This window comes from Triturus cristatus, chromosome 7, assembly GCF_964204655.1.
Source record: "Triturus cristatus chromosome 7, aTriCri1.1, whole genome shotgun sequence".
Lineage (NCBI taxonomy): Eukaryota > Metazoa > Chordata > Amphibia > Caudata > Salamandridae > Triturus > Triturus cristatus.
Window position 1 is genome coordinate 877,356,304 of NC_140590.1, and position 25,839 is coordinate 877,382,142.

General features: G+C 43.3%; 1 protein-coding gene across 2 annotated transcripts in view; it reads left to right on the forward strand.

Moving 5' to 3' along the window:
• The window catches only part of GABRG2 (gamma-aminobutyric acid type A receptor subunit gamma2), a 510,299-nt gene that overhangs the window by 212,937 nt on the left and 271,523 nt on the right, over positions 1-25,839 (forward strand). For both annotated transcript variants that reach the window (XM_085617829.1, XM_085617830.1), the window contains exons 2-3: positions 12,222-12,370; positions 21,930-21,997. In XM_085617829.1, coding sequence (XP_085473955.1) covers positions 12,222-12,370; positions 21,930-21,997 — 217 coding nt within the window. The remainder of the gene's footprint in view (positions 1-12,221; positions 12,371-21,929; positions 21,998-25,839) is intronic.

The window sequence follows — 25,839 nt, forward strand, 5'->3', positions numbered from 1 at the left end:
TGTCAGGAAAACATTCACTACTGTTAGACGGCCAGTGAATGTAGTAGAAGAAATCCCTCCTTATTGGGTTTTTTCTGACTCAGGGCCATATGTAGGTGGCCTAACATTTACCACTTCGTAAATACCGAATTTTACCGATTTGGTATTTATGAAGTGGTAAATGCTATGTAGGTAATCCATCGGTAATATTTACCGATTCGGAATGGGTCGGTAATTTAGAATCGGTATTTACCGATTCGGTAATGGTAACTGGCTTCCCATTGATTCCTATGGGCCAGGAGGCCCATAGGAATCAATGGCCAGTAAGCCAGTTACCATTACCGAATCGGTAAAAACCGATTCGGTAATGGGGGGAGCACAATCAAGGATGGCAGGGTGTCACAGTGACACCCTGTTGCACCCCTGATTCCTGCATGTGTGCACATGTGGCACACATACATGCCCTAAGGGCATGTATGTCTGCCACATTGCACACTTCAAAGTGCAAAAAATTGCTTTTTCACAGCCATTCGTCATTTACCACCAACTTTTAGTTGGTGGTAAATAACGAGTCCCCACAACAACCACACACTCCCCCTACATATCATTTCAGGATTCGGTATTTACCGAATCGGTAAAATTACCGAATCGGTAATTTTACTGATTCGGTAAATTACCGAATCCTGAAATGTGCCCCCTACTTACCAAAAGCCTGAATACCGGTCGTAACGGGATATTTACCGAAAATCGGCCGTTACCGACCGGTATTGGGCTTCCTACATATGGCCCTCAATGTCTATCGACTTTTTTCCTGTCTCGTATGGAAAAAAAGAAGAAATGTCTGCCCTAGACTTGGAGAAAACTTTGAGCGCTTTAGGTGCATTATTGTTTTTATTTTCCAAAGAAATTTCCATGCTTTAGGATTCGCCACTGGAAAACAAAAACAAGCATTGGCATAGCCAATAGGTCTCGCCTTTGGGACCTTATAAGTGTTTAGCCATGCAACATTTGCATAACTAAATACTTATAAGGTCCCAAAAGCGAGACCTATTGGCTAAGCAAAGCGGCAGCGAAAGTGAAAGTTATCGCGGTAAAGCACGGCGCGCGCGCCCGCACAAATGCACTGTAGCTCTAGGCTGGCCTGGTAGCACTTTTTGGAGCCCTCTCAATAAGTCTCGTCAGACCAGCGCATGCGCTGGGTCATGCGAGACCTAAAAAGGTGCTTACAGGCTCACCATGCCAACACAGCATAGCAGATTAACTGTCAATATTTTCTTTTGCCAGGACAATCCCAACATGGAGACAATAGAATTTTACCAACAAAATCAACTCAGTTTAAATGTTATATATTGAGGAATACTGAATGGATTGTGGAAATGATGCTTCAGCCATGCAAGGAGGTTGGTGACTACTCTAAATGAGCTCATAATGCTCCTCCAAATCCTTCATTTGGGTGACTCTTCCGGGGCATTCAGCCATTGCGTTTTCATACCTATGGACTCTAGTATTTCTCAATTGGTGCACTGTACCTTAGTGGCACATTTGCTCTTCATCATGCATTTTGCGTCATAAAATGTCCCATTATTGTTATGTAATGGTGATGGATATGTTTCAGTTTAGATTTCAAGTTACCAACCTTAAACATTGTTGCTAGACAGAGTTGGATTTTAAGTCTCTCATACAATGAGATTGTGTTCAGTGGTGATTCTACCCCCACACTGACTCTTCTAGAGCTGTGAGTGAACTTTCTTTAGCCCACCAGTTACAAGTAACTGCGATTTTGTGTGCAACAGTTTTGATAGGTTTCTATGCCCTATGCCTCAGCTTTGATGAGATTTACATAACGGAAGGTGCACTCAAAAATTAAAGTCCAGATTGATATGTATTTTTCAAAAGATATCTTAGTCTTCTTTTATTGTTAAAGATAGCAGACAGCCAACGCGTTTCGTTCCTTTGGCACAGGAACTTCTTCAGGGCATATGGTTAGTTGCGTGAATATATATTCATTCCAAAATTTTTCATTCAAATTATTCACAACACAGTGTGAAATGTCACACGTTAAGTAATCAGAAAAGCATCTTCAAATACGAAGGTCTCGAGAGAGTATTATCGAAATATTTAGAAAGAGTAGTCCCTGTTGGACCAAAAAATCTCCGAGATCAGCATATGCCGAGCGGCATGATAACCGACACAGCAAAAGACTTTTGCTGTGTCGTTTCATTGCCGGGTATGAAAAAGAAGTTCCTGTGCCAAAGGAACGAAACGCGTTGGCTGTCTGCTATCTTTAGCAATAAAAGAAGACTAAGATATCTTTTGAAAAATACATATCAATCTGGACTTTGTTTTTGAGTGCACCTTCCGTTATGTAAATCTCTGGACTTGTTTTGCATCTAACAACGACGGATGTTGGAAGTTGCTGCACCACACATATAATTTCAGTGCATATAACTGATAAGACAAACTTTTGGAATTTAAGTGCTTAACTTTGGTCCGTCGTTGGTGTTGCTTTGAATATGTAGCTTTGATGAGATGTTAGAGGACATTACACAGGGCCAGTGGTGTGCCGGAACAGTTAAGAGCAGTAAGGCAGTGGGGCAGGCCTGGGGTGGGGTGGGGTGGGGGGAACAAGTCGACAGATGACGGGATAGGTAAAATTAAATAAAACCACTTATCTTGTGCTCGCTGCATCGCCAACTCAGCGATGCGACAAGCGAAAGGTAAGTGGTTTTAGTTAATTTTTCATTTAATTTTTCCTATCCCATCATCTGTTGACCACCCCTCCTGCCCAGCCCCACTGCTCTTATCTGTGCCGGCCACCACTGCACAGGGCCCAGTTCTGAGCACTTAAGACATCAGCGATGGTCTCCGTCTTTAGGAATAATAAACGCGAGAATGCTATTGTCAACCCGTTTTGAGGCCTCTCATTTTTCTGTGCATCTTTACGAGTGATACTCTGTTATCCATGTCCTCAATTGCTCCCGTTATCCCTTTTCTAAGATGTACAATAGTTCTTCTCAGAGAAGTCGAGAATGCCAAGAATTTACATGAGTGAAGAAAGACAGATGGATGAAGCACTACTTCCGCCACATGTGAATCACATTCTCATGACCTATGAAAAGGTTAACTTTTTGCCCTGTAATCCTTACTTTCTCTGTTCTACTCAAATACCTGGCATTTGATGTAATTTTAATTGGGTGTGCTTTTGATTACCAGGGAAGGGTCAGACACATTTCTAGAGAGCCACCCCGAGAGCTGGAGTTCCAGATAAAATGGGTGTATATGTGCAACCTCATCTGGACATTATTCGGTCTTTCCTGCTGTTCTTCTACTAGCTTTCCAAAGATCCCACCTAGCATACACGCATGCTTCAAAACCTTAGACTCAACATTGATCAATCAATCAAGCATTTATATAGCTCAGGTAATTGCCTGTGTGGGTCTCAAGGCGATGATAAACTTCCATTCCTACTGAACAAAGCCCATGTACCAAACCCACATTCTTTCCTCTGCATATTTTAGAAAGTCCAGTCCAGTCCATGGTGACTCCTGTACACCATGCCGTTTCTTCACACTTGCTTCAGACTCATGTTCTCTTCCATGTTGAGTACTGCAAAGGTATCTTCATTATTCTCCCTGACACAGTCTTTGATAAATTCTAAAAGATGCTGAATTATTTTGCCCATTTAAACTTTCATTAGAGGAACCACATCACCCCTTCGCTGAAATTGCTCCATTGGTCTCCCATAAAATAGAGGGTTGAGTTTCAAATCTTTTGTTTAAAACATAAATATACCCACTGTCATGTACCTGACTATCTATCAAAGATATCACTCCTACTTCATTGATCCTGACACGTAAAGTTAGCTGCCCATTGGACACATGGGGTGATACAAATATTTTTTATTGTGGGCGTTTCATCCCACAGTTCATCTCTGGTGAAATTTCTCACACAGATTCTAAACCTTGTGAGGTAAATATTTGAAAGTAGAAGAAGTTAGTTTGCCTACCTTATAGGTAGTCACTAATTCTACCACCTGGTTTCAACCTTCGCTTCCTATTCTGTCAACCCTTTTCCCATAAAGCTTTGCAGCACTTGAAAGACTGTGTAAGCTTTCAACAAAACCACAAATAAGATAATTGTAGTGAAACAAAATGAAAATCTTTGGACTTCTAATCACCCTATTCCAATCGAAAAGGGAGTAGCACAGAGAAAAATACTGGCTAGGGAATGGATTGAGTCATGTCGATTGCTCATTCTTTTGAAGTAGGAAAGCAATCTCTCAGCTTCAATTTCAATGCCTAGTGTAAATATTCAAATTAAAATGACAGTATTGTTGTGGTTTCACTGCCAGCAGAACCACATTCAATACTTATACACTTCTTGGAGTGGGTTTCCTGTTTGCTTATGATTGGATGGCTTCTGGTACATTTAGGTTTCCCTTTGGTTTTGATAGGTTGAGGGAACCTTTTCGCTGAAATCATTGAACTATTTTTCACTCTTTTTGCCATCATTTGTGATTTAAGTAACACAGAAGACAGTGGTTCACTGCAGACTTATTTAAATGAAAAACCATCAATTAGTGGATGTGTGACTTATCCAAAAGGGAACATAAATCCTCACATAATACTGTATGACAAACCATGAACACAGCTTCTGGTTTAAAACATGTATTCAGTATTGACATCAGCAGCAGCACCCATCCATAAGGGTGGGAGGGCCATGCCCCCACACGTTTTGGACCTAAAGAGTGTCTGTCAGGCTGAACAAAGGTCAGCCTGACAGACAATCTTTATTTTCAGGACAGGGAGCCAGGAGCTAAACATGAGGTAAATTCCCAGGCTACTTGGCTGACTGAGATTGACTTTAATGGGCTGAGGATGTCACAGCTCCTATAGGCGTGACCTTCTCAGCTCAGCCAAGCATCTTGCGACTCTCTCCCTCAAACAAGGGTAAGTGTCACTGATTGCCTCGGCACTGGGCACCTCCGTTTTAAACACTTAAGTGCCAAGGGCCGAGGGTCAATCACTGATACCTCGTCACAGAGTGGGGTGGGGTCAGCAACTCTCACTAAACCCATCCAACTATGTGATAAAGTAGGGACTGCAGCCTCCCCTCTTTGGCTGATTCAACCCTCCCGGCACCTCCTGGCCTTCCCTCCCGAGAGCTGCTGCAGGTAAATGTTGTGTTTTAATCAACTGTTTGGTGCGTGTATCTATGAATGTATGTGTATTCATGAGTGAGTGTTGAATGCGCGTGTGTGCACGTGTCTGTATGTGAATGCATGGGTATAGGGGAATGTGTGCACGTGGCATGCGGGCCCCCCTCTATTCTGTGCTTATACTATATAACATATTAAGAGTGAGTAATGCTTTGAAAATTGTTTGACAGCAACCCTAGTGAGTGTGCTCCAAGCTGCTTTTTACCTTCCAAAATGTACAGCGCTCTGTTGTTTAACTCCTTGGTTCCCTGTGGACAAATACAATAGTTAGTGAAGGGGCTGAAAAAACAGCCAGTATGATCAGTGGTCTTCTGTTTCTACTCAGATATGATCTATATTGTTACAATGAAATTGCTGCATGAATCTACATTAATGAAAGATGCAAATACTATACCTGCATTTAATTAGCCACCTAACTTGTAACACGCGGACATAATGAAAGGCAAGTGCAGGATCTATTACTACAGAAGCAAACTGAATATGATCTCCACCATTGCATGTCCATAACCTCATGAGCACGCATTATAGGTTCGGAGGTGGCAAATCTGACTGAAACCTGTCGACCAAACACACCAAGGAAAACTCTAAAGCACGCTGCAGGTCAGCCGCACGTGCAATGCTCACTGCCATTGTGCTCACTGCAAATCACAGCTCTCAGAGGGAACCGACTGTCTGTAGGTAATTGAATCCCTGATGACAGTTCATTCAATTGAGTGGTGAGACAGAAATCCGGGGCCTTTTCCAGGAGTGTGTGCATCTAATTAATTGCATTTAACGATCACAAACAGGCTGGATAATTCTATCCTCCCAAGGGACCCAGGGAGCTGTTGTGACTACAGACGTAAGTGCTGGTATTTCGGTACAAGTGATGCATCACGGGAGGTAACAAACACATCCTTGCCTGAAATAGAACTCTCTGATTCAGACTAGCAACAAATAACTGGGCTTGGGTAAAAATAGGAGGCACATTAGCTAAACTGATATCCAAGCAAACACCCTCTTGTGACTTCGTCTGATCAGTGTAATCAAGGAAGAATAAACTGAAAGGATCACACTATATGAATCATGTACTTCACGTGAAAAGTGTGAGAATCAAAGTCATAACAAAGGGACTCGAAGTGCATCAATGATTTTCAGTCGGACAATTTATTTATCTTTTAAGCTTCACTTAAATATTTTCAAAACTGACCACAGTTTGCTGTAGTGACACACGTTGTGATGCTCCATGTTCACAATCCCTTTTCAGAAAATGCTGGGGAACAGTACCCCCATGCAAATATGATTTTCAACTAGGAATATTTTTGGTTTTGTAGATTCATATTAACTCCTTTTGGACAGTATAATTTGAAGGTGGTCACTTACAAGGTAATTCTCCTTCACAATGCGCTATTATCGATGACTGAATTCCTGCTCAGGGATACATGCCTTCCATCTTCTGTAGCACTGATTGTGATGGTACTGTTGCTGCACAGTATTCATAAGTGGTTCCCTAACTTTGCACACCCAGGATTCACTCCTATCTGACCTCTCATGATTTAAATAAGGTCACTTCGAAAGATAGGTGGTGCCTGCAGCATACGGACAGAGAGCAGGCCGGTTGTGTTGCTGGTGCTGCAAAGGCCTAAATAGAATGGAACGGAAGGATGCAAACATGGATGGTGGTGGGTGCAAATGCAAACCAGCTTGGTCCACACTTAGACAATAAGGGAAGAATACTTGGTTTTTATATGGCGATGCCTGACATGCTCATCATTCTCTTGGCAAGCACCTTAAGTCTATTTACTACATTTCTGTGTCTGATCCGAACTAAGGGGCTGATTATGATGTCGGACGAACTTAAGTCCATCTGCCATTGTCCCGGGGATTGGGACCGCCCACCTATATGGCGGCGGTCCCGTTCCTCTAATTACAATGTGGCTGCCACCACGGCGGCCGCAAAAGGCAGTTTTAACATTGCGGCGGGTGCTCTTGGATGTTAAAAATGCAGATTTTGCTTTCCCCTGCACTACGTGCAAGGCACTACGCAGTGCCTGCCACATGGTGCAGGGAAATGTAGGGAGGCACCATAGGTGCCCCCCAAGTGCAAAACGAAAGTGACCCTGCACAGGGGAAGCCCGCAACGGGCCCCCACTGTCAATACCCGCCAGCCTTTCCATGGAAAGACTGGCAGGGATGCAGCATCCTAATGTGGCGGCCGGTGCCTGCTAGGCCACGCCACAATGCTAGGAATGTGGGGTGGGTCCGTCAGAGGCAATCGTAACGATTGCCTTTGTTGGACCCGTGGCGGATGGGCTTTCCGCCCGCTAGCACACCGCCTGCCATCCTTATCTGGCGGGCGGGGAATGGCCTTATGATGGCAGTGAACCTGCCACGGGCAGGCTGCCGGTGGCGGGTTCTCTGACATCGTAATCAGGCCCTAAGTGTTCTCACATGCTTTATCTTTCACAGTGGTTGCCCACTGTGATGGAAAGTTTGGCTAGAAGGGGCAACTTCGCCCATTCAATGTGACAGAAATGGCCGAGGTAGAACATATTTTGAAAGTTCTACCCAGATATGAGACTGACCTGAGCATTTAACAAAAAGTTCAAATGTTTGATCAAACTTTCAATCCTTTGTCCTCTGGAACTCCGCATACACACCTCATTAACTTCACGTGCCCTGTCCTCCTCCCGGTCATCACTACTGAGATGACTCCACCTCACCAAGAAAAGAAAACTCCAGGCATCTGAAGTGAAAGCCCAGATACTATGGAGGTGATAGAAAAAGGCTACCATTCGCAGCAACCTCCTGGTCGGGTCGTAATTAAAGCAGTGACTAAATTTAGTGATATCATCAGATAATGTTTTGAAGAATCTCATCTGCTGGGCTTAGGATAGCAGGCACAGCAACGTTTCCAACATGTCACGTACTTCTGTACGCATCACGAGGAGTTTGAAGGATTGGTGCTGCCAATAGAAATCTTATTTTAATTCCACTAGGTCACAACTGAATTGAAAAAGATGCGGCTGCTGTTTCAGTATACTGTTATGAATGGACCTAAGAAGGGCCAATATAATGTGTTGTGCATGAGTGGAAGATGATGGTTGCTGCACATGTGTTTCCCTTAATTTAGGGAGAGAGCACATCATGTTGCTATTTACGCCCAATGAGAGTTAAGTCATTTCTATGCTGCAGGATTCCTTCACTTAAACTTGACTTACAGCTTAATTGCTGGTTGAAATTATTGGCAAACGCTAATGTGAGAGGCTGGTCGTCCTTTTATTCATCAGCATCCCAGGAAAGAATTATTGCCTTCAATTTTGAATCATATTAATTAAAATATGGGTTTGCAACTGATGGTGAGCCAAGTACTTGAAACGACTCTGTGTTGTGCCAGTTTCAGCATACTGCCCAAATGGGCCTTACAGTTCATATTAATGTGCTTGATATTATTATGACGATATGGAAAAAAAGATAAAACCAGTTTGGCCCGGTTCATCCAACATTTGTATCCAATGATCGATGTGGATTCGAAATGTGTGGTCTCTGTGCCTGTAGATTTGATGACTGCCAGTTTAGTGGGGAGGCCATCTATAGCAAAGGGACTTATACTGAAAGATTCTAATGAGAAGAAGGTTACTTTTTCCATTAGACAGATTTATGCTGATTCATATTTAACATTGAAGGCCTCATTTACAACAAAATGTCGCAGCATGGCGCTGCAAACCATTTTGCTATGCAGAGATGCGTCATTTTAAAAGCACAGGGATGCGTCATCTTTACAATAATATGATGCATCTTTGTACTTTCCCCTGCACTCTCGCACAATTGGCTGTCATGCTCCAACGCAGGCACCCTTGAGTCATGTTGCAAGGGTGTCTGTGTTGTGGGATGATTGTTGTTGTGCAGAAAGGGACACCTTCCTGCACAAAAACGATAGTTAATTGCGTTTTCCTCTTTGTATGCATGCTGCAGAATGCGGCACACAAAGAAAGAAGAAAAAACTTTCAGAAATAAAAGTATTTCTCCTCATTGCGTATCCTTACTCCTCTCCTTAGGAGGCATAGGATTCTGACACATTCCCAGGTTGCAAACACCCATGGCATGTCCCTAGCATGCGCGAAAAGGGGCAGTATTCACAAGGCTATAAAAAGCCATGCAGGGTGGCGTTGCATGGCCTTGTAAATATGGGCCAGCTCACTGCGCTGCTGATGCACCAAAGAAAGTGATGCACCGGCGGCACAAGAGGCTTGTAAATAAGCCCCTGAATGTTTTGTCCTACTGGAGGCAATTGAGAGGCAGATTGGTGTTATGTTTGATATATCATTTGATGTTTCTAGAACATCTGGTCTAGCTGGAGGTTCTTCAATTTCTGCAAGAAGAAACACAAAAATAAAGGAGTAGCTTATCAATTTGTCGAAAAATAAATCAGTTTTGAAAATACCATGTGAGGGAATATGTTTTTTTCATTCAGATCCTGTCAAGAATAATTTTGGTCCTAAAATATGGCCTCTTCAGGGTGGAATCTTTCAGACACCCTTTACAGAGGCACAGGGTCAAGACTGATTTGCATATAGTTGGGTCTGAACTGAGGTGGCAAAGTGAGCTAAAGAGCGATGGTGGATTCAGCCCAGATCTGTGACTGGGGGTGAGTGTTTGAAAAGTTTCAGCGCTCCGTCCATCATCATCTCCTTGTGTTTGCTTTGTTCACCCTTTGCAGAGGCAACAGCCTTAGTCTTCGTATAAATCACAATGGAAAGCTTTTCAGAAGAAATGTTCTCATGAACAGATTCCAAACTCTTCTCAAGCGAAACAGCAGAAATCCTGACTATTCTGGGAAGAGCCTTTGCTTACCGGTTGGAAATCTGATTCAGCACTTCAGAAAGGTGTCAGAGAAAGCTACTTCCAATTCTTGGGTGCTGCATATAATCAGTCAGGGATAGCAGATTGGATTTGTGGCTCTCTCCCAGGCATCAAAAGAAATCAGCGGCCTCAGTGTCAGGCGGAGAGCAGAGCGTGTCTTCAAGCAAGCGAAGGATGGGCTTGTTCCTTTTACTCTGATAGGAAGAGGCAAAGGTGTAGACTCAGTCATGTTCCTAATTCCCAAGGTTTCCGGGGACTACAAGATAATCAACAACTTGAAGGAGGTAAACAAAAGAGTCACAGTAAATCACTTGAAAATAGATAATCTGCAGAAAATAATTCCTTTGCTTCCAATGGGTGATTTAATTAGTCACTGAATTTGATTGGCATGTACTTTTATGTTCCAGTGGCCCCAGTTATTCAACATATCGGCCAATATCACAAAAGGTTTTAGGAATGTGAAAAGCATATGGTTAACATCCACTATTGCTCCATCTTATTTATTTGTTGGCATATTTACTCTTTCCATCGGGATGTGGTTCCACAGGGATCCAAGGCAGGTCAACAAGTAGCATTGCTATTTCTTGGGCTGAATTGAAGGGTGTTGCACTTTCAGATCTATGGGGAGCAAATACTTGGACCTCTTCAAGAGTTTCAGAAATGTGTGATGCAAGGCAGTGGAACGCAGTTAGCAATGCCTCCGATGCCTATGGCCTGTGCTGGGAAAGAAACACTGCAGGATGGGTATCACATCACCCACAATTGCAAAGGACCCCTTTTCTTCTTCTGAGAAAAATATGTATGTTTAACAAATATGCTCCCACGTGAATGTGCAAATTAAGATATGCTCTATTACACCAGGTGCATGAGTAAACCACATTCAGACATACTTCGATGCATGTGCCCTCCCTGCACACACATATCCCTCGTTGTTTGCACATTTACAGAAAACATGAATATCTTCGGAACTAGAGCTCTAAGAATTTAGAGATATTTTCTCATGTGTTTTATTCTTCATATTCTTCTCATACCAGGTTTTTTGAGGGTACCTTGAGTATATTAAGGAGTGGATGTGGCCTTACGGGCTAGGGCAGTCGATCTCACGTCTGGGGACCGTGTTCGAGTCTTGGCAATGACGCTCAACATCCTGTGATTCTGGACAAATCACTTAATCTCCCCGGGCCTAACGAAAGTGAAAGTGTCCTTGAGTAACGTAACTGGTGCTCATGTAAAGCGCTCTGATACCATTAGGTCAAGTTTGCGCTATATAAAATTCAGAAAAAAATATATATGTGTGCGATCTTCTTGGGTCTTGTGTGTGCATATCTTGTGGGTATGGTAAGAGCTATGTGAGCACCTGTTTGACACTGGATAAGCAAGTGGTGGAAATCAGTAATGTGTTAATGGAGGTTTGTATGGTTGAAGTTCTAAATTGTGGATTTGATGGGAGTAGGGAGTAACACACTGTAGGTTCTAGAGCAGTGGGTTTAAGCCTATAATCTGGGAATCTGTGGGTGTCCACAATGCCTACTCCTGGGGTCCTCAGCTGCTTAGTAAATTTAATAATAATAACAGTTTAATAAGGCCTATATAAATAAAGAAGTACAATTGAATATTTTAGAACGTTCAGTAAATGTGATGCAATTTGAATTTGGGGACTGAAAATTACGTTGGTATCCTCAGATTGATTCGCGGGAGCAGTACAAGTGCATCAAACAGAATAGAGTATGGATGGCAGGAATATAGTATGAATGGCAGGTGTTTTCAATTGAATTTTAAAAAAAGCACCCATTTTTTAAATTTGTTTTTATATTTGTTTGAGAATTAAATAAAATATTTTGACATGTATGTATTTGCTTGATGAATGCCTTTTCATGTATTTTTGTGTTTGGTTTGAGGTTCAAATCATTGAAGTTGCTCACACCAGGGTCCCTGTATTCCAATACTGACTCAGTGGGGATCCCCGGTTTTCCAATAATGATTCAGTGGGAGTCCCCAGATTCCAGGAATGATTAAGTGGGGGTCCGCACAAGAACCACTGTTCTAGTGCATGCATGACTAACTGATACACATTAACAAAGTATTTTAACCTGTGTTTAATGGTTATTTCTATTAGGGTAATACGCTTCTAATGCACCCTGGAACACTTTATCTAATGCAGTTTTTGCCTTTCCCTTCACAGTTCGAGCCAAAAGACAGAGGAAGATTATGAAGATGTCACGTTAAACAAAACGTGGGTGCTAACGTCGAAAGTGCACGACAGTGACGTGACGCATATTTTAAATGGCCTCCTCGAGGGATATGACAACAAGCTACGGCCCGACATTGGAGGTATGGAATTATTCTTTGAAGTTCACTTTGTGCAAATGTGTCCATGCAAAGTAAGGTACAAAAAAAGAACAAACAGGACAGTAGAAAAGAGAAAACTAACTAATCAGTCATTTCATAAATGTCCCAAGCAACTCCATTGTCAGTCCTAACGATTGTGTTTTTATTAAGTTTTCAATACATTTGTATAGTTATGTATGACTTCAACTGGGTGAGGATGCCACACCAGGCTCAAAGCTGCCACCTTGGACCTAGGTAACCAGGGGGGATATTAGCAAGGGCCTTATAGTCACTTTAGCTGCACTTTTTGCCTTTAAAGCAGCGATATTTCTATCGCCCTTTTAGCAAGTTGTCGCTAACAGCTGTTAACGACAGCTTTATGGTGAATATCGCTGGAATCTAACACCTGCTAAAAACCTGACTTTACCAAACTTAAACACTAAACTACACTAACACCACAACACTAATCTAAACCCTAAAACACTACCCCCAGCACAACACTACCCCTAGCCCCTGTCCCGTCCCTACTCCCAAACACTATCCTACATGAGAATCCAGGTCTAGATCCAGAATCCAGGTTTTTGAGCTGATCACCGTAGTGCGCAAGTGTGGAGAAGGACGCTGGATTGCTGCCTCGCAGCCGTCGCAACCTCCCGCGGCTCCCGCAAAAGTTTGATAGCTTCTATGCCATCGAGACGCTGAGGTGCTGCCTACGGGCCCGCGGCCCCCAGCTGAGCTTTGCTTTTGTCCAAGAGGGCTGAGAAGGCGCAGAGAGGAGTTAGCCTCAGCCCGCTCCAACACCGGCCCGAGTCAGAAACCGGGGCCGGGCCTGAGCATCGGTGTTGGTGTGCTGGTGATTGGTGCTGGGCAGACAGGCTCAGCGAGAGCACCCAGAGCACCCAGTGCATGGCAAAGCAGTAAGAGCTGCAGTGTCCACTTGTTGCCTGCACCGCGGAGGGGGTAACACTGCAGGAGCATTGGAAAGAACATAGCTGCTTGCTTGTCACATTGAACGCTGAGCATTGACAGTTGGTTTGCACGCTGACCGCCGCCGATTGCAGTGAGCGTCGAGGAAGACATGGAAGATTCCGAAATTACTGTTTCGTAGTCACTAGAAGAGGAGGAGTTACCAGATGTTGCCGTTGCGGTTGCAGCCCTTTCGTCTTTTCGTCCTTCTGCCGCCTTCTGCCGGCTTGCCGCCGCGGCCGCCATCGCCTCCACCGCTACCGCTGCTGCCGACATCATCATTACTGCCGCTGCGGTGCGTGGCTGGTGAGAAGGACTGCGGTGCCACTGGGCAGCTGAGCGGCACGGTGGACGGCTCGGTGGACGGCTCACAGGAGTCTCGGCGGCCGCCCTGTTTCATCTGGAGGATCATGGACTGCTGGCGCTGCGGACGACTGGCTCTTGCTCCTCTCATGCCCCGCTAACCGCTCAGCCCATGAGAGGAGTGAGAGGAGTGAGGAGAGGAGTGAGGGTGCGGTAGAGCGGCCAGGCTGAGGGAGGCAGAGAGTGTGGAGGGAGCCAGTCCTCACAGAAATTGGACTTGGGCTTGGAAAACGGGACACAGAGAGCAAGAGCAAGTGAGTGAGAGTGAGTGGGAGGTAGCAGGGGTGTGGGAAGCCAGCGGGGTTAACAGCCCAGTGTGATTTCTGGTTAGGTACCTGGGGAAACTTCTGCAACAGTACTGTTATTTTTTCTGTCAGGTGTCAGGTGTTCGCCCTAGGAGCCCTAGGAGCTTTAGGAGCCCTAGGAGCTGGGTTGCCATCTGGTCACCATACTGGACAGTCTGCAATTCCATCCATAGTCTGGTCATTGACATAGGGTGACAACTAAAGAATCAAACAACCAAACCAAACAACCAAACAAACAACAAACAACCAACAACCAAATAATAAAATAAAAAGGAAAAAGAAGAAGAAAAAAAAAGAAGGGTGAATCATGAGGTCTGGTAAAGACAGAGCGCCCTTCCCTTCAACAAAAAGAAAAAGAAAAACACAAGTACTGACGGCTGAAAACAACAAAGCAAAAATTAAGGGGAGGCTCAAACATTAATTTCTCCAGTTTTTCCAATATTTGCAAGAATAAACAATGCACCAAGCAAGATTGACTTCCTAAAAGATCCAGTAGGAACAATACTCACTAATCAAGACGGAGAAAACCAACTACCAGCACCAATTACACTAATAAAGAATAGAACAACAAGGGACACACAAGTCAAGGACACATTTGAGACAAACGTCTAAAAGGACTCAAATGACTCAAGAACGTCCATAGTTCTAACCAAGGGTCTGTCAAAACTAGATTGAACGGAACAACAAAATAACTAATGGGGGTCCATAACAGATTTGAAACTTATGACATCAAGAGAACAGCCCCTGCAAGAGACTGAATACCCACAAGAGGAGTTCGACAGTCCACTTTTGCAAAAAACTCAAGAACAATCTATAAGCATTGAGGCTCAACAACCAATTGAGGTACTGGTAAAAATTATTAATCGAACATCAAAACAAGCACACCATGCGGAAGCAGTCCAAAACGCCCAGGCATCAAAAAAAAGACACAAGTTCAAAACATCCAGGCACCAGAAAAAAACACACAAACTTCAACACCATTACCACCAAAACAGGTGCTCAAAGGCACGAAGTGGTGTCAAAGCCCCGAGACATACGACTCAGTATCAATAACCAATACAGTGCCAGTAATTGACTCAGGACCCATATGGGATACTTTCTTTAAAACATCTCAACTTACTCTGTAGGTACTGAACTACCCATTAAACAAGATGGACGTTCAAGTAGATCTGCTAAATAACATGGCAAATGCAATCACAGGGATTGATCAAAAACTGGCCAACCTTAACTTTCTAATCACGGGAGCACAGGCCTACGCAACCACAGTAAATACGGAGTGTGCCTGTTGTCCAACAATTGATAAATTAGCCACAATCCCGGAAGTCTTGACCACTCTCATCGAAGATCTAAATATTAGAGTAACCAACGACAGCCACAATAACACGCTTGCACGGCCGTGGCATAACACCACAAAAGAGGAACTAAACAAGGCCAGTGTAAACACAGACTCAGCACTTGACAATCAACTGATAGCCATTACAGAAAAACGAAATATGGAGGACGAGCAAGAATCCTTAAATCAACCAACACAGGTTAACTTGACAAGACGCATGAAGAAAAAATTAAGAAAACAAAAGAATTGCGAAAAGACTACACAAATTAGAAGAAGTTGGGGGGAGTCAACATATGCCTCAAATGAACCAGTAATAACACCAGATTGGGGAGAGGAGTTGGCCTAACGGCTAGGGTGCTCGACCTCGGACCTGGGGAACTGGGTTCGAGTCTCAGTAATGACGCTGAACATCCTGTGATTCTGGGCAAATCACTTAATCTCCCTGTGCCTAACAAAAAATTAATGTGTCCTCATGTAACGTAACTGGTGCTATGTAAAGCACTCTGATACCCGATTGGATTCGGGTCAAGTTTGCGCTATATAAAACTCTGCAAAAAAAAAATAAAAATCAAAAACAGAACCTGCAAATGAATAAAAAATCATATCCAATCTTTACCAAATTACCAAAAGCAAATAAACAGACAAGAGATGGTCCTGAGACGACGAAAATTATAACCAAACTAGCTACCCGAGACATACAGGAGAAACTTGAACAAGTGGAGTGACACACCAGATACAAAAGCAATCTGCTCGGACAAAATATCAAACGAGCACCCTAAAGACAAAATGGGGAAAGGAAAGAAGCAACCTCAGGCTGTCACACCTAAGTTCTCAGGAGAGATAACGTCTGAGGGAACCAAACATCTGCATAATGTGACGGGCAATACATTCCATTTGTCCGACACAAGAGATGCAATACTAAGCATCTTTCAACCACTCTACAAATCAAAGGGCAGGCATGACATCTTAAATAGGGGCAATTTACTAAGGCTTCTTCAACACATACCATCACTGTCCAATATAACAAAAGTAGATATGGTGAGTGTTCACTTCTAACCAAGGGACGAAGATCCTACCCAGGAAAATACGGTAGTGACATGGATAAACCATCATATTCCAGAAGCTCTGTTCTTGGAAAAAGAAATATTCAAAAATTGGGGGATAACGATCATGATACCCGAGCATGAAAAATATCCGCTAATTCGACTTGAACTGTCAAATACTGCCAACCACACAAAGAAAGTAAAGGAACATCCCCACAGTATACTGAAAGGCACCTCGAATACACAACTAGATCGGAATTATAAAAACCTAAGTATATCGGTTAGAATACAGGAGGAAACAATCACAAATAGAATAATAAAAGAAGATGCACCCCAGAAAATTCGATGGAACAACACACACAGAGCAGCACTGATCATACCTAACGTAAAAAAGCACATTGCGGATTTTTCAGGGGACCCTCGTGCGCAGCCCGAGACAAAATTGTCAACAGCGGTTAATACCGGCATATAAGGGCTACTTCAAAAGACACCACACAGCCTCAAACTTGTCTCTTGGAACATGGCAGGTTTACAAAAAGCTCCCAAACAAGTCACAGCAACAAATAAACTGATAGAGGGTGACATCATATGCCTAGAAGAAACCTGGGCTACAGAACCAGTACACCTGGAAGGATATGCTAGATTCCACAAATTAGCCATCAAACACAACTGCTACGGAAGACCTTCAGGTGGGATCTCGACGTATGTTAAACATGCAAAACAACTAACAGTAAGGACTATCATCACTGATTCAAATATGCTGCAGGCACTCTCAATTGAAGGTAAAAGGGACAAGGAAGACAGCATCTCACTGCTTTTAATAAACGTATACTTAACCGCATTTGGTCAATCGAAACTGTAGGCCACAAAATCTATGATAACAACAATACAGGAAATTGTATGGACACACTGGTCACCGGCGAAAATGCGTGTGGGGGACTTCAATCTGCACTACTTGGGAACAAAGCTGTGCAAAAGGAAGCACCTAACTAGCGCTGAAAGAACTCGCTGAAAGAACTTTTAATAATTTTTTATTAAATTACAGCCTCAATTCAGCCGAGAGTCTAATAAAAAGCTTAGACTCAAACAACCAATGGAAAACTACATTTAAGAATTGCTCCATAATCGACTATATTTTTTTATGTAACCAACTTGCCAGCAAAATTCACTATCAAAGAACGGGAAAGAATCATCATGGTAGCCCAATCGACAGGCATTGAGGAACATGCCCTGGTGAGAATAATAAAATGGAACAAGCATCAGGCGACGGCATTTAAGGACTGGAAAGAGAAACAAGAACGCATAGGCAATTACTCTGGTGTTGAGCCCAACATCGAAAATTGGCAAGAGTGGACCACTGCTCTGAAAACAGCTTTGAAGAACGCTGAGCCTAAACCAAAAGAGAAAACTATTATAGAAACCGTGCATAACAAGACAAAACTGAGTGTCATTACTTGCAACCTAAACAAGGCAAAAAGAGCACATAAGATCGCAGGTTCAAAAACAACACTGGACAAGTGCAACAAACTGTATGAAGAGCGGAAACAATTGTTATGGATGCTCAAGCAAAACAAGCTTGATGAAGAATGGATCAAGATCCACGAGCTCACAAAACCTCATAAACATCGACAACTCTGGCAATATATAGCCCAGTTGGATAATGATACAGTAGCTCGGCATAACTCGGTACACACCGACGTACAGTTGAGACATGTGGCAACAATTAATGTGGAAAGGGAAGGTTGCACTGAATTCGGAAGGACCATGGACGGCCACACAGTGAGCAAAAACAACGTAGTGAAACCTACGAATGTAGTCGTGAGAAATGATCAAGACGTAACAGCTGTTGAAAAAGTAGTTAAAAAGATAAGGAAAGACGGGCACCAGGACCTAATGGCCTATCGGGTGCTATGTTTAGGGAAGGCCCAACATACTGGGGGAGCGTCCTATCCAACCTATTCACCGAATGCCGACTACAGGCCAAGGTGCCAGACTCGTGGCGCGGGTCAATCTTACAGCCCATATACAAGAAGGGCGATAACACAGATCCAAAAAACTACAGATTAATCGCCCTTCTGGACATCGAAGGGAAAGCCTATGCAAACACCATGTTGACAGAACTAAACAGATGGGTTGAAGAAAATGAAATCCGTCCCCCTTATCGAACAGGTTTCCGTAAAGGCTGTTCGACAATTGATAATATCATGGCCATATCATATTTAAGTCAGCAAGCCAACATCAAAAATAAGAAACCAGTCTTTGCCTGCTTCATAGATTATTCAGCAGCCTTCAACGGGGTGCCACGTTGTAAGCTTTGGTCCAAATTGCGCAAGTGGCAAATTCCACCAGGCCTCCTCAACACCATCATTTCGTTATACAGCAATACTTGGATCAAAGTCAAATTAGCAATCCACACTACAACAAAAAAGTGTCTTACAAATCGAGGCTTAAAACAGGGATGCAGACTTGCCTGTTCAATCTATATACAGCGGACCTAGGCAAGACGCTCCACAACGCCAACCTCGCAGTCCCAAATATTGGAGTAAACAAAATCCAAATTTTACAATACGCGGACGACCTAGTGGTGATCGATCACACAAAAATAGGTCTACAAAGGGTACTAGACGCCTTAAACGCCTACTAACAATAAATCCAGAAAAGACCAAAGTATTGATCTTCGGGAGTTGTACAAAAAAACATTCCTCAAATGGCACATGGGCAAAGAGACAATAACTGTTTCAAAGTCTAATAATTACCTCGGTTATTGGCTGATTGACTCGGGAAAAGCAACTTTGCATTTATACAAAATGAAATCTAAAGTAGAGTCCACAATCTACGCTTTGTGCAAACTACATGAGAAAATGCAGAGTCCAACCACCATCCCAATCAGAAAGGTGTTACCATCCAAATTAAGGGCAATCGCGGGTAATGCACAGCAGGCATTACCAGGCAAAATGAACACAATGATGAAAACACACAATGCCGGGCGTACAAACGCATATTTAAACTACTTAAATACAGCCGTAATAGCGGCAGTCGCCTGGAATTTGGCCTGGTGTAACAGAGCAAAGAATGCTCGGGAACGCACGCAAAATATTATTATCATGTACTCAAAGCTCCGAATGGGAGCCTGAAGAGCATGTTAAAATCCATCTTTGGAGAACCTCCTAACCCATGGCAGGTCTACATGCAGGAAGCAGTAGATGTTTTAGATTTGGCAACACAGAATTGGAGTCAAGAGGACATAACCTACCCAGGCATCAAGACGGCAATCAATAAACAGTGCTATCAACTGACAAGAGAAAGTGATCTAGCACATTTTAAGAGTGGAAGTGGTCAATCTGGGCTGATCGCTACATACATGGAGCACAAATCGAAGACTTACCTTCACCAAGCATTGGGGAGAAAGGCCCTAAAAACATTCAGTGGGCTAGACAAGTGCCTCTCCCAATAAAAGAACTAAATCCGGGTTGGAAAGCCCTTGAACACAAAATCAGCTGTAGAATCTGCAATTTCAAAACAGAATCATTACTACATCTGACATGCTGATGTCCGTGTCTGTTACAATCTCGTCTGAAGCTACTAAAGCCAATATGGCTACGCAAAGGTGTTTGGACAGTAAAATAAGCTGTTGTGGCTTTATTTTCCTGCACTCTATCGATCGACCTGGCCAGACTTGGGAGATACATGGAGGAAGTGCGTTCCAGACTTATTAAAGAATAAGATCATGCCAACCGCGAGAAAACAGACTCGAAGTGGACAGGCGAAGACACACTTCCCTCATAACACTTCACACACAATTTAATTAAAAACATTTTTTTTTCATATTTTACTTGTACTTTCCATGGAATGAAATTGTTTATAACTGTAAATGAATTTCTCTTAATGTTTTGCTTTTAAATCACTCTGTTATATTGCAAATGGTTTTAAGTAACTGTGCAGTAAAATAAATATACCTATCCTACATGACATGCCAACACTACCCTAAACCCTAAAACACTACCCTACACTACACAAACTCCAGACTACCCTAAACCCTAAAACTGTACCCCCAGCACGACACTGCCCCTACCCCCTGTCCAGTCCCTACACTACCCTACACTACACAAAACACTACCCTTCACGACCCCCTACACTACCGTAAACACAAATACACTACAATACACTACACAAACAAAACTACACTTCCCTAAAACAACGCCACCGGCTTACGTATAATTCACTTACATCAGCACACCATCTCCCCTACATCATCTCTTCTCCGCTTCTCTTCCAGGAAGCACCCAGGCTCTCCTGAGCCAATCATGATACTCCTGTCACCATGACAGCAGCGTCATGATTGGTCTGAGTGCCAAGGTTCGGCACTCAGTGAGGGACTGACAGCCTGTGCATGTTCTCCACCCAGACTGTGCATTACAGCCCGGTGGAGAACATGCTAAGTGCGCATGACTGTTTGACCGGCCCAAGACAGCTTGCCAAACCGTCATGTGCACTTAATTGCACATGTCATTCCTCCCACTGCTGGCTGTGACACAGGCCAACCCCGCACCACAACTGGCTTAAGCAAGGAAAAAATAAAATGATACAACGGCGAAGACCAGTGGGGTGACACTTCTCTGCCTTAGCGGAGCAGCCGCTGCTGCCAATGGCCATAATGCCTTTCAATCCATTCTTGGAAATGTCCGCATTTTAAAGTCTTGAAAGGAGAAGAGGTGTTCTGTGGGAAACATTTGCATGCTTTTTCAGCTGTAGTCTGAATTCTAAGAAAAGAAAACTCCTAGAAGAAGGTTACACGGGAATGGTCTCAGGAAATGATACATTCATACTGTCACTTTCGTTTAATGACTATTATTTTTTTCTGTTTCGTTGTGCGCTTGCTCTCATTTTCTTATTTTCCACCATAATGGTATACGTCATCAATGCTGAACCAAGTAAGCGTTTGCATAGCGATTAAGTGAATAGATGAACGTCTACTTTTATACAGTGCACTGGCCAGGCTCAACTGTCACTGGGTGCTAGTCATCCAGCGTTGGTAACTGTAAGTTCATGAGTTTAAACACAACCACTGGGTGAGCGTGGCCTTTTCATTCTCCGTTTCCGGTTAGAGATTTTCCAAAGTGTGCAGAGCAAATGGATCATACGACATTTGCACTACTGTCATGTACTTACCTCTAAAGACTGCTATAATATGGTTTCAAATCTTTTTGTGCAAAGTGTTTCTCAGTATAAATGAAAGCATAATTTGTATAGACTTTGAGATATGTCCCTTTTACTCGTTGCATTGTTGCTTGTTAGTTTTTGAGAATTCAACATGGAGGGTAAAAAGGAATGAATGATAGAATGAGCAGCCCTCGGGAGAAGAAGTGATGCAGGAAATGCAGCTAGATGTGGCTTTTCAGTGTTCGTACAGGGCTACGGGTAACAGTTCCTCTGAGTGCCTTTACCAGTCAGGTGACTGCAGAGAAAGAGACATTATATAGACAGTTTCTGTTGTTATGTTCATATCGATTCTATGTAGACTCATACCAACAGCATTCTTGTTTCTGTTACAGTGAAACCAACAGTGATACACACCGATATGTATGTAAATAGCATCGGTCCGGTGAATGCCATTAACATGGTGGGTATACATATCTCATGACATATGTTATTGAATAATTGCTGCTGTGCTGTCTGGACAGATGTATGAGTGAATGTAACTAGCACTCTCTGCCTCTGCGTGCAGTTTGTGTAAAGATATATCCCAGTGAATACTTGACTAAAAATCTATAGAAATCGTAAGGAGAAAATACTAAGGAAAACTGTTTAGTAAAATGATCCTTGTGCAAAATGGGTGATCAGGTGAACTCAACATAGTGCTTTAAAAAGTGAAAAAAGCATTTTTCACACATCGGATGTGAAATGTGTAATGAAATATAATTGAGAAAGTATCCAGAGGCTCATAAGGGGACCAGAGGGGTACTCTTTTGTTTGGCTGAAGCCTCCTTCACACTAAGGGGCTGATTACCTCTTTGGTGGTGTGGGAGTGGGGTGGCACGCCACCACCTGCACCACCAAAGTTGCCTGCCTCCCACCCACCAGATTAGGATTTTCTCCTGCTCTGGCAGGCTGTCCTTTGGTGTTCCCACCATGGTGCCTTTGAAAAAGGTACCGCAATGGGAATACCCAAGTAAGATCCTGCATGGGATGGACTGTTAAGTTCATGCCGGTCAGGAAGTGGGGGTGCATGCACACAGGGATGCACACGTGTGCCAACCTGCATGCATCCCAGAGTACAGGGGCAACAGGAGGGCCTGTTGGGCCCCTTTGTTTTCCCATCGCCAGCCTTTTTATCGCAGGCTCACCGCCACGAAAAGGCTGGTGGTGGAGAAACTCAGTATATGCTTGTCGGTGCTGCAGCGGCACTGCCAAGCATATTGCTTCCCCAGGTCGCTGCGCCACTGCCAGAGAATGTGGTCCCCTGGCAGTTGCGGCAGTCCCTAAATGGTACGACCGCCTTACTTGTAATACGGAAGTCGAACCACTGGTGTGACTGTCCCTGACTGCCACCACACATCCACCACAGGTTCGGTGGACCGCCAATCTTGTAATCAGACCCTAAGGCTCAAGAAAATGCTCTTTGGACCTCTATGCTTCCTTCATATATGATGTTGCGGCTTAGAGACACATGAACAAAGGGCTGTGAGCATGTATAACCATGACATTGATGTGTCCCAGATTCTGTTTTTCTGTGTGGGTGAGGCACCCTGGAATTCAGACCATGCAATTTGCTTATATCAACTGCTCATGAAATGCGGGATGCGGGGGGCTTTAAAGTGTTTGCATGAGTGATAGGATGCCGTCCGTTTTAATTGCTAGTAATGTGGCCCATTTTTATTAACACATTTTATGTGCTCTTTGATTTAGTCTGACTAGTTTAAGTAGGAAAGCTCATATTTGACTTCTTGAAGGGACTTTCAGGCCTTTTGAAGAGGTCAATAACAGTATGCTTCTGTATATTTATGTTGACCTCCAGTAAACTATCATAAATTGTTGTAACAATGTAATGAAATGAAATGAAAAGGAAATGTATAAAGCGCTCTTAACCCGCAGGTACCAAGGCGCTGAATCGAAAGAATTCCAAAGCCCTACCCGAGATCCCTCTAAAGGAAAAAGAAAGGAAGAGCTAGTCTAATAAATCCCAAAATACAAGCCTACGACATGAAAAGCTAGGTTTTTAAATATTTTTAAAAGGCGACGAAGGAGTCGGTCCCAGCTATGTATTTAGGCAGGGTGCTCCATTTTGTGTAGCTGGCAAAGAGAAGGAACGAGTGCTTCATCGTACCTTTCGAGATTTAGGGACTACAACTTTCTTGCCCAAGGCTGATCTCAAATGCCTGGTCAGCCTGTACCAATGAAAGGTAGACCTGATAGCCAATGCACCATTATCATGAAGTGCAAGATGCACTATAGTAAGTGCCTTGAAGATCATGTGCTTTCTAATTGGCAGCCAGTGAATATTCCGAAGACCTCCTTTTACAGAAAGATGTTTTGGATGTTGAGGACGAGCAGTGCAGCCACATTTTGCACTGTCTGAAGTTTGTTTAGAAAATAGCTATTGATAGTCAAATACATGGAGTTACAATAGTCTAAATTCAAGGTGATCAATGTGATAACCACTGCATTTCCAAGTTCCTCAGGAATAAATGGAAAGATCTTCTTGAGGACATGAATAATAAAAAATCAGCTGCTGATGGTGCAGTTTACCTATAGATTGAAATTAAGAGAAATATGCAATATTACACCAAGGATTTTAACAGAATGCACAGGAGAGGGGATGGGCCTGCATGACTCCGGTAACCAAAGCTCTGACTAGACATAATGCTCAGCTCCAAAGACTATCACTTTAGTCTTGTTGGCATTTAATTTGAGGAAGTTCTCCTTTATACAGCAACTCACCCCATCATGCAGCATTTAAAGCTTTCAGCTGTTTCAAAGTGATTATCAGTGAAGGACTCAATTATTGAGTATTGTCCGCATATGACAGCACCTAGATACCAAAAGATAGCACAAGGGCTGCCAATGGCATGACATACAATTAGAAAAAAGTGAGCTTAAGTGTGTCCACTGTGGTACTCCACAAGAAAGACTGAAAGCCTTAGCACTGAACTGACCGCAGCAAACAATCTGAAGTCTACCCGCCAGAAAGATTGAAGCACTACAAACGCCTTGTCACCCACCCCTACTTGCTGTAACCGCCTAACCATTTGTGAAGGAGAGATGGTATCAACGGCTGCCAACAAGTCCAGTAGGACTAAGACGGTGGTCTCACCTTGGACCACCTGCATTTTTCCCGCATCAGTAGCGGCAATGAGAGCTGACTAAGTACTATGGCTTTTGATTTAGGTACCCTCACACACCCTAGTGGTGTCATGCTTCATCATCGGGTCACCCCGACGCCTAAAAGTCGGGGTGGGCTCGACCACAGTGTTGGGAGCGCTTTGAAGAGATTGCAGACCAGGGAGGCTATGAAGATAAAAAACCTCAGGCAGATCCCCAGTTTCCCTTTATTTTTGGGTCTGTCTGGGTTGATTAAAAATAATAAGAGTAGGGGTAAATATAGGAGTATTATGGTCCTATGACCCTAGTGCCAACATGTTTCAGTCCACAGTGGCCATAAAGGTCCAGGACTTTCTTCAGGGCAAACTAGGTAACCCTGGGATACAGAAGGGGGAATTCCCTATTCTGTTTTATTATGGACACGGGTAGAGTAGCTACTCCTTGTGTGAAAGACTGATTTATTAATCTGTCTTGCGTTGTAAATCCATCTGTAAGAAAAAACACAAAGAAACACATATCCAACTTATACAAATCGGTTTGCATCATGGTATTTCCAAAGTGACGTGTTTCAAAATCGTGTTTGGAATCAGGAGCCACACCTATATGTGCCAGGTGGTCATAAAGGCATAATAGTGTGCAGCTATATCCACATATGTGTCACTCAAGACTTGTATCTGTGTACAGTTAATCGGCGTGTCAGATATATTGTGCGGTGGCGATTATGCTCGCATTCTATCTGAATCCAGTCGCCAAAACGTGGATACTATCAATGAAAAAACACTCTCATAAAATCATCCCACACACGTGTCATTCACACCATATCTGTGATTCAACACAGTATTAAAAACCATGCGTGACTCGTAAAACCTATGGGTAATTGTGCAAGTATCTTTCACTCCTGCATACTTGCTTACCCGGACTTCGAATGGTAGTCGTTTCTCAGGGGATGGAAGGGCTAATGGAGTAGCTCTGTAGTCAAACCCTAACGTTTGCCCCAGGGGAAATATGAAGAGGTATAGTTTGAAAATTATCACGATAAGGCATCCAGGATCAAACGTAAATAACGATGATTCCTTCTCTGGTGGGGGACCCAATGCTAGGCTAATCGTGCTAGAGTAACAGACTTACTTCGTCAAGAGTCCT